Source organism: Apis laboriosa, unplaced genomic scaffold (genome assembly GCF_014066325.1).
Source record: "Apis laboriosa isolate Shangri-la unplaced genomic scaffold, ASM1406632v1 scaffold5_cov152, whole genome shotgun sequence".
NCBI classification, from domain to species: domain Eukaryota; kingdom Metazoa; phylum Arthropoda; class Insecta; order Hymenoptera; family Apidae; genus Apis; species Apis laboriosa.
Window position 1 is genome coordinate 1,945,161 of NW_025223857.1, and position 14,816 is coordinate 1,959,976.

Consider the following 14,816-nt stretch of genomic DNA (forward strand, 5'->3'; position numbering starts at 1 on the left):
TGATTCATTAATCAGATACAAAATAAATACGTAGTTGCGAAGCTAGAACAAATGGAAAACAACTAACTTATAAAATAAAACGGAAGAAGTTGCAAAAATAACGTAAGAAGTTATACTGAGCAATAAAATTTTTTCTCTAATATAAATTTTTTTTTCTTATCATAATATTATCGCATCGAATAACTTTCAATTGAATCACTTTTCTCGCGCTAATTGGTCTTCATTTTATTAAATAATTATTGTAACAACTAAAATTTTAATATTAATTAAATATATTATATGTAAAATATCACTATATTATATAGAAGCATACTTTCATAACAAGATTAGATCAATTTCAATTTTTTTTGCACGTTAATTTTTTTAAAAAAATTTAAACTATAAAAAAAATTCATATTTTTTTTTCCAAATTCAATTGCTCAAGATTAATAACAAGCTTAATAAAAAAACAAAAACAACATTATAAAGATCATTTATCTACAACATTTCCTATGGAGATCTTAACAACTAACTAAACAAATTATAGCTTCTCTTATTTTTTCTAAGATTAACAATAAAAAAATTAGAAAAAAAAGAAGATCATTACTACGCCAATCGTACTTCACAATACTTCAGGCACTGAATCACTTTGTTTCGTACTTATTAATCGTTAAAATTAGATCGAACTCGAAAATGCAGTCGCTATCGACTTAACATCATACTATTTGTTGTTTTAATTTAACTAGGTTCGTTTCACCGTACAGTTTCATATCAAGAGGTGCACTTGGTTCGTTTTTTTTTGTCTGCGTATGCCAAGCGAGTACCTTGGTGCAATTATCGGCCAAGAATTCAATTTCTTTCGGTTCAAACGGTGCCAAACTTTTCAAAAATCCATCTTCCTCATATCCAGCTTTGAATGGCATCGAGGCATTTGGCCTTTGAAGCAGGAACTTCACGTTTACAGCAAAGCCTGCCATATCGACTGGGAATTTCCGACCGGCAATCCATCCATCGTAAAATCCGACGAATTTTTCGTTCTTAATAATGGGCGAACTTAAACCAAATTTGGTGCATAAACCGACAGGAAACATGGAGACTCGTTTTGTTTTACGTATCTAAAATATATAATTTTACTGTTTAATTATTTAAGTATAGTCACGATTAAATAACGTTATCTAAAGTAAATGATATAATTTTATGTTAAGTTTTTATATAAAAGCAAAAAAATCTCAGGTAATTTAAATATGTTTCGCTTTTTTTTTTTTACTATACATAAAATTATATCAAAATTATATATTTCTCATAGCCTTTATAATTTAAAGAATTTTATCCATATTATTATGTAATAAGAATATATTTGCAAAAATAATACTTCGTCGAAGAGTGCTATATCATAGGTATTGTCATCATCGGCGAAATAGAAGACGCCATTAGTTGCATTTGCCCTGATCCATTGTAAGCCACGATTCCGATTAGACACGCCTCGTGGTTTGGCACCCTTTTTCTGCTTGTACTTTTCAGGCATTGGAGCTGGAAAGAAAAAACACAGTATTTAAAAAAGTATTTAAAAAAAAATATTTAAAGTCGAACATTATAATACAATTCAATATACATAAATATACATTAACGATATATATCAATTTGCATAAATGTCAATATGATTCTACGTTTGTAAAAGCACGGTGAACATGCTGAGTATTACAATATTAAACATGAACTAACTAACAAAATCAATATGAAGCTTTTTCATCAAGATCTTTGCGGTTGTTTCAATTAATTTTCTGGTAATATGGTTATTGATCAACGAAATTAATTTTCATCGAAACTATTTATACATATCGATTCAGCAGTGTTTAAGATTTCGAAATTGCTTTCCTTTGATTATTTTGAAAAAATATACATGGTATACACATAATATGGCGTATAAAATAATAAAAATTAGTATTAAAATAAATAATTATTCTTAAATAGATTGTTCCCAATTGATTTTACTCACGATTAGATTTAATTAATGCCAATTTAATTTGCAAAATTCCGTTCTAATTTTTAATCTATTGAATTTACCAGTCAGATGCTCGAACTTCAATCCTGTTCGTTCCAATAGCCTCGTGACTTGTTTAGTGGCAACGGTCGCGTCCTCGATAACGAGCCAATGAACATTCTTTACCAACATCAAAGTATGCGACATCCTGGTGAGTTCCGGTATTTGTTCTGGCCGATGATACGTCGGCGTGATTATATACAACGGTTCCGGCATTTTATTCGAATTCATCGACGATTCTTGTCTCTCTTCGTTCAACGATACGTTTCGATCATTCTTCGAATTATTCTCGGATAATTCGAGAATATCCTTGTGCAAATGATTCGTTAACTGCTGCACTAACATCGAGGTTATGTCTGGGCTCAGCCCGTTCATCTCTTGAACTTTATACACAGCGCTTTTGATCTACAAATAGAGAGCAAATGTTTTAGAAAAAGGCAGTCGTGAAGTACGTTTGATGCTTTTGAAGATTTACCATTTCTTCCTTGAATTTAGACGTCCTTACGTAGCGCTCTACGTCTTCCTGGGATAGAACAGGGCTGTCTTCCACGGAACCACCCGTGTTGAAATCGGCGATCTGATCGAATCGTACGCTGGTTGATAAATGGTATTGGTAAAACACCACGAAAAGACCTATTAAGGCTATTACTCCCATTTTCATAGATGACTTCATTATACTTGAACCTGAAAAATAAGAAGATAAAATTAATAACATAATTAATAAACATAAGAAATAGATTTAACACATATTTCTGAAAATCTTATGTTGAATTAGAGAGTTACATAGAAAAAGAAAGAAAAAAAAAAAAAAAGGAATATTATCACCATGATATTTACCTCTAAACTGACAAGTTAATAATTTTGAAATTATTTCAAGCGATATATGTATATATATACATATATATATAGGTATATGTTTAGATAAATAATGAAAATCATCGAAACTATTCTCCCTTTCTTCTTTCTTTCAAAAATTGCTCACTTCGCAAACGAATGAGAGTAAAATTAGGAAATATAACATCCTCGTGCATTAAAGCTTTTATAAGACGGAAACGATAAGATATACGCTTCCGGCGATATGTATATATTTCTTTATGCAGATGAGATTTTGAAAAATTGTCACGTTATTAATTTTAATACATGATATTTGGTGGATTTCCTCTAATGATTATGAAATTGTAACGTTTTATATATTCGAATCAAGAATGCCAAACAATATCATGGTTTCGTACTATCAATATTTTAACAAGTGTTATATTTATTTATATCGCATAATTGAGTTAAAGGAATTAAAAAAAATTGAAGAATCATTTATATAATTTTTTATACATCAGATATTTTTTCCAAATAGATTTTTTTAATAATGATAACATTCCATTATGTTTACAATATTAAATTTTGAGTTCTAATACTGACTTATAAATTTTATAAATTTTCTTCAAATTGATACTGTGCAAGATAATGTTTTTCTAAATTAAAAATCGGAAAAAAGTAATAAAATGTAATGTAGAAAAATTAGTTATCTACGTATTTTCTAGAAAATTGTCAATGTTTTAATTTTTAAAAATGTCGGTTTTTATATATATATATTTTTAATAAATAATAATAAAAATTTTGCGAAATTTATGATTATATTAAGTAAATATTTATTTTTATTATCATTTTATAAATATTTATTGCGATTTTACTTTTTGTGATAGTCTTAATATTATTGTAAAAAATAATTTATATCTCGATGAATAATACCTATCCCATAACACTATAGATAATTTATTTTTTAATTCTGTTCTTATCTAATTTTTTTTATTTGAAAATTAATTTGAATTAATTTCTAATTTATCATTATTTTTTCTTCCAAATAGACTCAATCTCTTACATATATATAATTAAACTATTCCCATACTATTTATAAATATTAGATATCTTAATTATTTTTTTTTTCATTCCTTATCTTAATAATATAATTTTATTATTAATTCTAATTAATAAATTCACAAATATTAAAAAAAATTATTACAGGAAGATATTATAGATCTTCCTTATCAATAATAGAATAAAATGTTTTTTCGACAGCTGCGGATAATATCCAAAGCAAGTGTTCCATTATCTTATATTGCTAAACGATAAGAGAGAACGAGTGTAAAAAAAAAAATTTATCTTTTACACATAAATTTATTAATGATGACGGAAAATTAGACAAATTTATTTGCTCAAAATATCATTGATGATAGAAAGGAAATAAAATACACACAATCGTGATAAACGAAAAAAATTGTGTGTTGATAAAGCGTGGAGGTGAATTCCTTTATATTTGAAGCGTTTATATTTGAAGAAAGAAACATTTGTTAATTACTATTCGATCAAAATCGCTATGATTTTTTAAAACGCGACAAGACAAAAATATTCGGACGAATGAATAAATATTTCTAATAAATGTGTTAAGTTTTTTTTTAGTATTATTTATTTTGTCCAACTGCGAATCAAATTTTTGAAGAAGCACGAAAGCTGACAAAAAAGATCCATTGAACGAAATATCATTGATTTTATATCGTGAATAGCACATATCTGGAAAAGAGAATTAATATAAGAATAAGGTTTAGAATTAACATAAATTTTAAAGAAATAATTAAAATATGTAAGTTAGAGTAGAGATATTATTTCATTTGAATTCTAAATAAATTAAATAAAATAAAGAAAAAAATAATGCGTAAGCTTGTTACTCTTATTCATTGTAATATGATATGACTTTGATGAAAGTTAGCACATTTGTTACATTGCATTTGAAATCGCAAATTTGAGGTAAGAACGAAAAGATCTTCATGCGTAAAATTTTATACATTTTTTTTATAAATTTTATCTATAAAATAAATTACGATTCGTTAAAATTTACGAAAAAAAGAAAATTACTTTATATAAAAGATAAGTTTTGTTTTTCAATTTGCCTTTATGAATATAATCAAATAATTAAAAATAATTATTCTAACCTTCATTAATTCATTGCTGATGTCAATGTAACAGATATACAAAATGAAATATAATTTTAAGTATTGTTTTGTATCAACAATTTTTTTTTATAATAGTTGAAAAATAAAATTATAAATATCTGCAATTATCAAAAAAATAAACAAATGATTACTTTATTCGCATATATCAGTCACAAAAATCTTCATTTACCTATGTTACGTGTTATCAAAACTAATAAAAATTCTGCTTTTATACAATTTTATAAATATGTAAAGCATGATGCGTGAAACTTGTTTTTAATGATGTTTTTAATATCACTTTGAAGGAGTGAAATCAATCCTTAAAGTTTTTTTTTTTAATTTTGTTTAAAACGACATTACAGATAGAAATAAAACTTTAATATATAAAATAATTTATAAAATAATTATTAAATATTAAATAATATATAAAATAATTTATAGATTTTGTAACCTTGTGAAAAATATTTCGAGACAAAATTGTATTCAAAATATGCTTGAAATTTTGAAAATTTTATTCCTTTTAAGAAAGATTTTAGCTGAAAAAAATTTTAATGAAAATTTGTTACACATCGTTATACATAATAAATCATTTTTTTAAATATGCTTAATTACATATACTCTTCAAATAAAATAACAACAGTGGTTCAATAAATTTTCGCGCCAGAATGTAACATGATTGATAACGAAACAGACAAAAATATGTTTGCTTATGTTTTAAATCAAGTATACCTATATTCGTTTTTATCGCGAATCATATCTTTTATATACAAAAAACACTCACTTAATATTTAATTAACAAAGTTAAACTTAATTGAACATATAATTAAAAATAAAAAAATATATATATAATTAAACAAAATTAAACCAAAAATAATTCCGCGAAATATATATATAATGAATATATGAATGTATGATATATGATATAATGAAAAAAAGGGAAAAATGTGAGATATAAAAAAAGGCAATAAAGAAAATAATAATAAAGAATATAAAAATAAAACAGTCAATAATTAAAATGTTAAAACATGTTTCGAAATTGTGAAATTTCAACATGTGCGACATTACATAATTGAATTAGAGGATTGCAAATAGTCTACTAAAGGATCGATTAGACTTAATTTAGCGCCATGACAGACGTACTCGTGGCTGGAAAGTTGGCTAGCGGGACGGCACAGAGACAAGAGATATACTCTACTCGTACGTCTCATCTAATTCAACCTTTGATGATCTCAAACCTTTGGTGGCTTTTAAATTCTGGCGGTACACGTTGATTATGATTCTTGATCATAATCCTTATTTTATATTTCTATATCAATGTTTTGAAATTCGATCTTGACGTATCTTGCTTACTTTTTTCGTGAAGAGATATTAAATGATTTAATTTATAAATATATCCGTTTTGGCCAATGATGAAAATATATATGTTAATTTTATAATTTTTTCAGATAAGAGAATTCTATTATACTATAATATAATCAATCAGATATATATTTCTTTTGTGCTTTTTTTATCAGCTTTTCAATTATAATAATATATACTTGTTATAATTGATGTAGTGTGCAGTATGAACTTCGGTTGCGTATAAAAATAGGTCACATAAAGCTGCAATTCTCTAAACCCTTTGGTAAATTCTTTCAATTTAGTGGCGCCACTTGACACCGGTGAATTTCTGTATTTTTCAATATACTTTTGTACTAACGGAAAAACTTTATCTAGATTCAAAATATATTTTGATTATATTTAATGTTTTCCTTCCTTTTTCAATCGATACGAATTACAAATACGCACGATTAATCTGCTTGAATAATTATCAATTTTTCTTAATTTGCTTATTAATTTTTATATATAAAAATTAAATGGAAAATATAATTCCTATATTATAACCTTCTGCAATCGACTAATTAGACATCATTATTAATCTAAGCAATTCTGAATGTCCCTGTTATTTATCTTAGACAAAAAGTAGATTAAAACTTACCTGATAAACGGTGTTCATACTCCTTTCATGAGTTGTAATGGTTCTCTTTCTTTATGTAATTTGTATAGAAAATAGTTTACCGCACATTTTAAGTGTTCGCGCGTTTTTTTTACAATATAAGAAATAATACCACGGTAGCTATGACACTGTGACGTTTTCGTGATATGATGATGGTAAATCTTCATTAAAATTCGAAATTAGTGATTTTTTACGATCGATAACTATTCTATTGCGATACACTTGTATACCAAACCATAAAGTGTATGATGTACCAGATGTTGTTGCTTCATGATTTTTAACAACTGTTTTGTCCATATTTCAATATAAATTTACGTCTTCAATATATTAATAAAGAGCAAATCCATTTAACAACTGCAACAGATTCCATCGCTGCTAAATGACGTTTCGTCGAATCGTGTTTATTTTCCTTTGCGATGTAGATAATAAATTGACAGACAATCATGAGAATTTTAGAACATATGAATAACCAAGAGATCGCTCCCTGGAATCGATTTTCATGAATTTTCATTGTATTACGATTACGTTCGAAAGACCGGGTGACGGAAGCATATTGCCACTGGCATGAGGATGATCTATATTATAAAACATCACTGATTTTTTCTTTCACTAATCTGCAGCACTTTGATCGTTTGGCAAATGTATTTTTAGCGAGAAGTCTCGAACCGCTTTGAAACGTTGGCCACATGTCGTGCGCAAAATAAACCGATCAGTTTTCAGTTAATGACAAACCGTTTCGATGTTCTTGATAACATTATAGTCTATTTAATTACCTTCCTAATTGCATGTTTATCTATTGTACATTTCAATTGTGTTCTGTCAGCGAAAAGAGGAAACAATACACCTGACGTAAAAATCCGACAAAACGACGATGAAATGATACTCCTCCGTCGGTTAACACTGAACTGTTCCCTCGTTGTATTCCCCTTGTGCGATCCGTCTACGTTCGCATTATATATATAACCCCCACTATTTCGTTTCAGCTGGCGCAGCAGCCGACGCTGTCACTACTTGTATATGTATGTGTATATGTATACGCATATATATATATAATATATAATATATAATATACATTTCTATACTATCATGATACATATGCGCGTTATACTGAATCACGTGGAAGAATGTATTTGGCGCAGAGTAGGTGTTTCTATCGATCTTTCAAACATCTGCGTAGCGATCGTTTCTGATCAAACGATCAAACGATCAATTAGATTTGGATATTAAATACATTATAACTGCGTCATTGATTCAAGAAAGATTCAAAGGAAATATATTTGATTTAAAAATTATAAAATTTTTAATTCAATATAATAATGTACAATGATTAGTTTAAATTACAATGTAAATTTAAAGATATAAAAATTTTATTCGAATAGAATGATACAAACAGAATAAGTGATACATTATATGATTCATTTATTTTATTGAATATCTTCTTGAAGCATAATATCGAATTATATAATTATGGAATTATCGATTTTGCAATCAGATCATCATAAAAAATCAAATATGAATAAATAATTAAAGTAATATTCCAATTAATATAACTAATAATAAATTTATTAATTACAATATTTGAATTTATAAATATCTTTTTTGAAACTTTTTAACAATTTAATATAAAATGTTTAATAACAATTTATTACCAATTATTATTCTTGATTTTAAATCCACATCGACTATAATAAAAAAATAATGTAAAAATAAAATAAAAAAAAAAGAATCTTGCCCAAATGATAAAAAAAAAGTTTAATAGCATCATTGTTAAACATTAAATGTGAAGTTAAGTTACAAAATATTATTTAAATAGAAATAACATACTTTTACATAGTGATTTCAATAAATATTACCGATTCACCATAATGACGATTAATATTGTAAGGATTAAGTCCATACTTGAATTAAACAAAAAAGAATTGATCAACGAATGAAAATCGAATGATAAATCTTTCAAAATATATTAACTCCGATTTTCAAATTTCAATTTTTGATAAATTTATTTAATCAAGAAAACCAATGCAGGATTAAGGGTAGTAGATACGAGGGAAAGTTTAGTTAGTAAATCAATCGGTTTATAAGGTAGTTTTTCAAACTGTTCGTTATTATTCGTATTCAATAATAGAATAAAATCAATGCGAATTGTCTCTTAATTTTTGTTAACTTAATGTCCTCATAACAAGTGGAATCGATCGATAACCATGCTCGACAGACACCATGTGGTTTTCTCTCTTTCTAACCATCATTATTTCAACTATCTCTCGCCTCGTCTTTCAGGGACCGGAGTATTGATCCAACTGAGCAATACTTATACACATAGTGTACGTAACATTGTAAACGACCACGGTTGCCTACGAATCTTGGAAAGGAATTATAAACGACGTTGTCCGAATTTTCTTCTTTTTAATCATAGGTATGTACCATATATTGTTGAGGTTAAGATAAGTATAATGCAGAAATTACATGTGCAATTACTGAATGCGTTGCGTAAAGCGCTTAGGAGAGACGAGAGAGGGAAGGAAGGTCTAGAATAAAGTTGAGCCATGACCTATACAAAAACAGATCATTTTATAATTTCATACAGCAAATTTAAATCTATTTTAATCGATGGGGACTAAGTTAAGAATTTGATAATCGACGATTTAGCATGGAAAATTCTATTAATATATAAAATCAAAATAAGACGGTTTGTTTAATTATTTATATTCGTTTTATGTCACTCTACTCTCACTGAGAATATATTCTTTTATTTTATTATTGTAATTTCGATATTTTATAATTTTTTTTTCTTAAATAAATGAACGTAATTATATTTTAGTTATCTTTTGAGTACGTTGCAATTTATTGATATATAAATATTATTATGTAAATAACATATAATAAATATTTTGAAATGGAAAATATAATTTTATGTTGATTCGAATATAGTCGTTTGAGTCGTTTCATATATCGACTATAAAAATATGAAACAACTGGTTTTAGCAGTTTAAAAGTTTGTTCATATTTTTGAAAATAAATATGAAATTCATTCTACTTTGAGAACTAAATTAAAATATACAATTTTCAAATTGATACAGCGATAAAAGTATTAATATAATTATAATTTTCTCATTTCTAAATCAAAAAATATATTCATATTCAAAAATAAATATATAAAATAAATAATGCAACAATACTCTAAAATAATGGAATGAATATGAATTTTTAATAAAAATATCTTCAGTATCGATTCCTATATTTTTTTTAATGAAAAAAGTAACAATATAAATAATACAAAAACATTAAAAACATTGAAAAATCTTGATTCTATTTATAACAAATCTTTTAATTATCCTTGTATTCATTCAATTTTAGTACAACTGAAATGTTAGCTTATGATCAATAAAAAAAGAGAATTATCTACATTAATTAAATTTGCGCGTCTAAAAAAATATATTTCATACTTTTTTATGAAACTTTAAATTAATTAAAAAAAAGAAATACTTAAATAACAACACGCATTAATATTACAAATATTGCAAATTTTTCTAAAAGTACAAATTCTATTGTATTCATTCATGATATTTCTTTTCAGTCTTTAAATCTTGCACGATGCTGCGAATTTAATACAATTATATTAAAGCTAATATATCGATCCCGTCTATCTATCTACTTTGATATCGATTAATCAAAAATTAATTCGAATTATAATTAGAATTAAAAAATATTTCTTCACATATATAATGTATATATGATCTAATATTTTGTTAGTTTTCAGTAACTAAAATTATTATCGTCAATAATCAATAATTAGAATTATTACAAATTATTAAAAATAATTGTACTTGATCATCTGACGATCAAAATAGCAAGATTTTTAATGAAATTTCCGATATGTTTATCGATTTAAGTTTCATGAATGCATCCCTTTGCTCATCCATGCGATCTGACACAAAGCTTCTATCACAATTCAACGTTAGATCCGCTTCGACGGACATAGCGGTTGAAATAATCGGGACGCCAACACTTGCAGCTTCCTGGTACCAGGAACCAGTCATAATACAATCTTACCTGTAACGAAAATATATAAAAATATAATGGAATTAAAAAACAGTTTTTTCTTACTTTAAAATCCATAAAATCTATTCAAATTGTTCGAATCGAACCTGGAAACAACCCATTTCATCAACACCATCGCAATGATGCTGTGATCCACTATTTCGAGCTTCGTTTTCACCAGCACGCTTTTGTAAATATTGTTGATAATTTTGAAAATCGTGAACAGGTGGTGGTGAACCTGTAATATCTCTTAGACCATTGATTCTAGAGTTTTGGTTTTCTTCCACGAATGTATCGGGATAGAAAATTTCCGCTACTAGTAAGCTAGTCCATCTTGGTGATGATAGACATCCACCATCCAAATAATGACATCTTGATTGCCTATAAAAATGGTTAGATGTTAATAATCATTCGATAATAATAATTAATTATAATATTTCAATCTATATATATATTACATGCATCTGGTTACTTCAATAGTCTGTGTGAAATAACCCTCGTAAGGTATTTGAACTACATAACGCCAAACTCCTTGATAATTCTTGGCGAACACAGGTGTCGCGTATTCCACTTTAGCTGGACAAGGAGTAGGTGGGCCAGTGTACTCTGGTTTCTCTTGTGGCGGTGTTCGTTGACGATACTCGGGAGTAGAAGGCTCGTCACGACGCTCAGCTGCTGATGTAGCCAATGGCTCACCTTGTATAGCCTTGTACAGCATACAAACTCTTCAATATAAACAGGAGATTATAATTGTAGATACGAATTTAAATTAATTAGTTAGTTGATTTGATGATTGTTAATATTTGATAACTTACACTCCTCCACCGTTCTCGCAAAATTTACGACCATTTCTGAGAGTGTCTAACGCGCTTTCTGAATCGGATGATCGTTTACTTCTGCTTCGTTTCTCATCGGTGTCTACACTAATATTTGAAAAAAAAAATATATTTTATATACATTTTATAATATTAAAAATACATTATATAATAATAAATTTTATAAAATAATATAACGAGAAATTAAAATTTTTACATGTTTACTAACGAGTTTTGGAAGTACGAATGAACTGTGGCCACCTTCGGTAATGAATCATCAGCCTTGAGTATGGGCAACGCTTTGCTCAAAAATTTCAGCGTGTGATTTTTCAATAATGCACTATAAGAAAAAAAAAATGTAATAAATGTAAAAAAAAAAGATATAATATAGAGAAATTAAGATTTGTTACGAAAATTTTATATTTTACACTTACAAAGGATATGACGAACCATTGAAATATTGATTCATAGGATTCCGTGGAATATAACCCTTGTTAAGATCTCCACAAATATTGTGAATAGAAACGAAACCTTTTCCCTGTTTACCGGTATCTAAAATTTTTAATCGTTAATTTATTAATACATATACAATTTATATAAAGAAACAATAGAAAAAAATTATTTTTTAATTATTTCTTCCGTAATATTAACGTTACTAAAATAGCACATGTACCATAGCACTCTTTATCGCTGTCTATATAAGGTGGTGGCCTCACTTTAGGCGGTTCTGCATTTGGTGATTTAACAAAAGCGTAATATCCTTCTGGTGGTTCATTAGATTCCGTTGTCGAATCGACGTCATTTGATTTCGTTTGTTTCGTTTCCGGATGTTCATTTGCATGACACGTAAGGCACAAAAGTATCAGCTATAAATTTGATATTTATTATGTCATATTATTCTTTTATAATCGTACTTTACACTAATCGTTTATTACATCGTTCAATCGTAACACTTTTTTTTTCTCTCATTCATTATAAAATCATGAAAATCAGATGAGGCATAGTTAACCTTAACCTTATTACAGCGGCCGAATTAAAATCTTAACCTAAAACAAACGGAAGATCTGTCAGCATTTCATAGATCCAACAAGTTATTGTCTGCAACAAGAGGGAAGCATTATTCGAATATGAAGGGATCAACGGGATCAACGGGATATAAATATCACGTTGTTTGAACTAGCTTGTCTGTCAATGATCTCTCGGCTCTACACGTTTCGCTCTTACAAGACATTCCCCGTTAGTAAGATACCAAGGTGTATCGTATTCGGCCTTAACGGTACTCGGTCCACGCTCCATGGACTATTAATATCCGAGACTATAGTCTTGTATACTGACTGCCCCACTAAGCGTGCACGACCACTAGTCATCATTGCATTCTTTCGGCTCTTTAATCTTCAGGAATTTCGAGGATAAAAATTGTGACGTTCAATTATTATACTACGCAAGGTTTTAGTGATTAATCAAGTTATTAAAAAATTACTAATTTTGATTGTAGAAATTGTAATTATTTAGAAAATTATTTGTTTGATTTTTATGTTTAATGTTAGAATAATTCGAATGATAGAAATACATAGATTTTATGATTGTAATTGTGAATTTTCTTTATGGTTGAATATATAGAAAAAATTTGAGAAAAATAGTAATTTTTTCATAGAATAAAATCTAATTCTATTATAGATAATCCATCATTTGTGATAAATTAATCTAAAATTACATTTTATTAAATCAAATGTTATAATTAAAAGATAATATTGATAACAATTATTGTCAAATCTTGATTTATTTATTTATTTTCTTGTAACAGGACATTATATTGACTTTAATCAATATTATCTTAAAACGAATTCCAGAAAAAAAAAATAAAAATAATCATAACTAATAATCATCACAACATTTAAAATCACAAATAATTTTAAAGTGCATAAAATATACATCAGTTTGATTAATAATCATAATAAAATTCAACTAATTTTTTTTATATGCGATATGAAAGATATTAAAAAAGACGAAAAAATATATTTTTCCCGCATGATGTTTATTACGCATTTGTGTAACGGTATTACTTTATACCGGTTCCCTGTGATTACTGAATACGGGACCTTTCTATAATAAACATCAACTTACATTAAATTTATACAATTTTTTTTCTAATTTTGATTTGTAATACACATCAATCAGATATGTTCGACATATTTGTTTTGATAAAAATTATGTTTAATCAAATGTCTATTGAAATTGAAAACAAATAATTTAAAAAAAAAATATTGCATAAAAACAACTTTCTGTTGAATGATAAAAAAATATTTAAAAAATATATATATATTATAAAAATAAAAATTTTGTAATTGTTAATGAATAAAAATATGGTAAGTATAAATAATAATATATAATAAGATTCATAAAATATTTAGAAATAAAAAAAAAAGATATTTTGTCAACTCACAACAAATGTTCGGAATTTCATTGTAGTATCCTTTCTTCTTTGACACAGAAACCAAATGCGTTGAACTTAAAATAGGAGTTCTACCTCTGAGATATCTTGAGACCAGACGACGGTCATAGCAAAACTGAACACATTGAACTCGTGCTATAGTATAAAGAGCCACCTGCCTTCGGTTCTATACTCATCACCAAAGAGGCATCCATGAACTGTCCCATGACATATTATGCTTCAATACCTGCTCGAAATCTTTTTATTTTTTTGTATACTTGTTAAATATATACATTAAAAGAATTTAAAAATGTAAAATTAAATTGTTTTAATTTATAGAATATAAGTTTAGAAAATCCAACCCTATTAAGTATAAAGTTTAAATTTTTTCAATTAAAATATATGCAATTTTATTAATTGAAGAACTTTTATTATATTGTATATTAAATATAAATGAATTGTCATATTTTATATTAGTTTTAAGTTACTAATAAAGAAATTCAGTTTTTGCTCATCATAAATTATAATAATA

At 26.8% G+C, this 14,816-nt stretch overlaps 2 protein-coding genes across 4 annotated transcripts; both read right to left on the reverse strand.

The window, feature by feature from the left end:
• Positions 1-456: 456 nt before the first annotated feature.
• LOC122717916 (galactosylgalactosylxylosylprotein 3-beta-glucuronosyltransferase P) lies at positions 457-7,906 on the reverse strand. 3 transcript variants are annotated; one of them, XM_043942439.1, is made up of 5 exons: positions 7,774-7,906; positions 2,496-2,704; positions 2,044-2,425; positions 1,352-1,509; positions 457-1,094 (listed from the first exon to the last, which is right to left on the reverse strand). In XM_043942439.1, the coding sequence occupies exons 2-5, from the start codon at positions 2,691-2,693 to the stop codon at positions 696-698; spliced, it is 1,137 nt and encodes a 378-aa protein (XP_043798374.1). In that variant the 5' UTR covers positions 2,694-2,704; positions 7,774-7,906; the 3' UTR covers positions 457-695. The 3 variants fall into 3 exon arrangements, with proteins under 3 accessions (XP_043798374.1, XP_043798376.1, XP_043798373.1); XM_043942441.1 differs by having other exon boundaries at positions 2,526-2,704; positions 6,983-7,906; XM_043942438.1 differs by having other exon boundaries at positions 6,983-7,906.
• A 2,518-nt stretch (positions 7,907-10,424) lies between these two features.
• Positions 10,425-13,220, reverse strand: LOC122718269. The gene is made up of 8 exons (XM_043943162.1): positions 13,134-13,220; positions 12,527-12,719; positions 12,288-12,405; positions 12,071-12,193; positions 11,854-11,961; positions 11,497-11,763; positions 11,146-11,419; positions 10,425-11,050 (listed from the first exon to the last, which is right to left on the reverse strand). Exons 1-8 carry the CDS (start codon positions 13,218-13,220, stop codon positions 10,943-10,945), a joined length of 1,278 nt encoding a protein of 425 aa, XP_043799097.1. The 3' UTR covers positions 10,425-10,942.
• Positions 13,221-14,816: the final 1,596 nt, after the last annotated feature.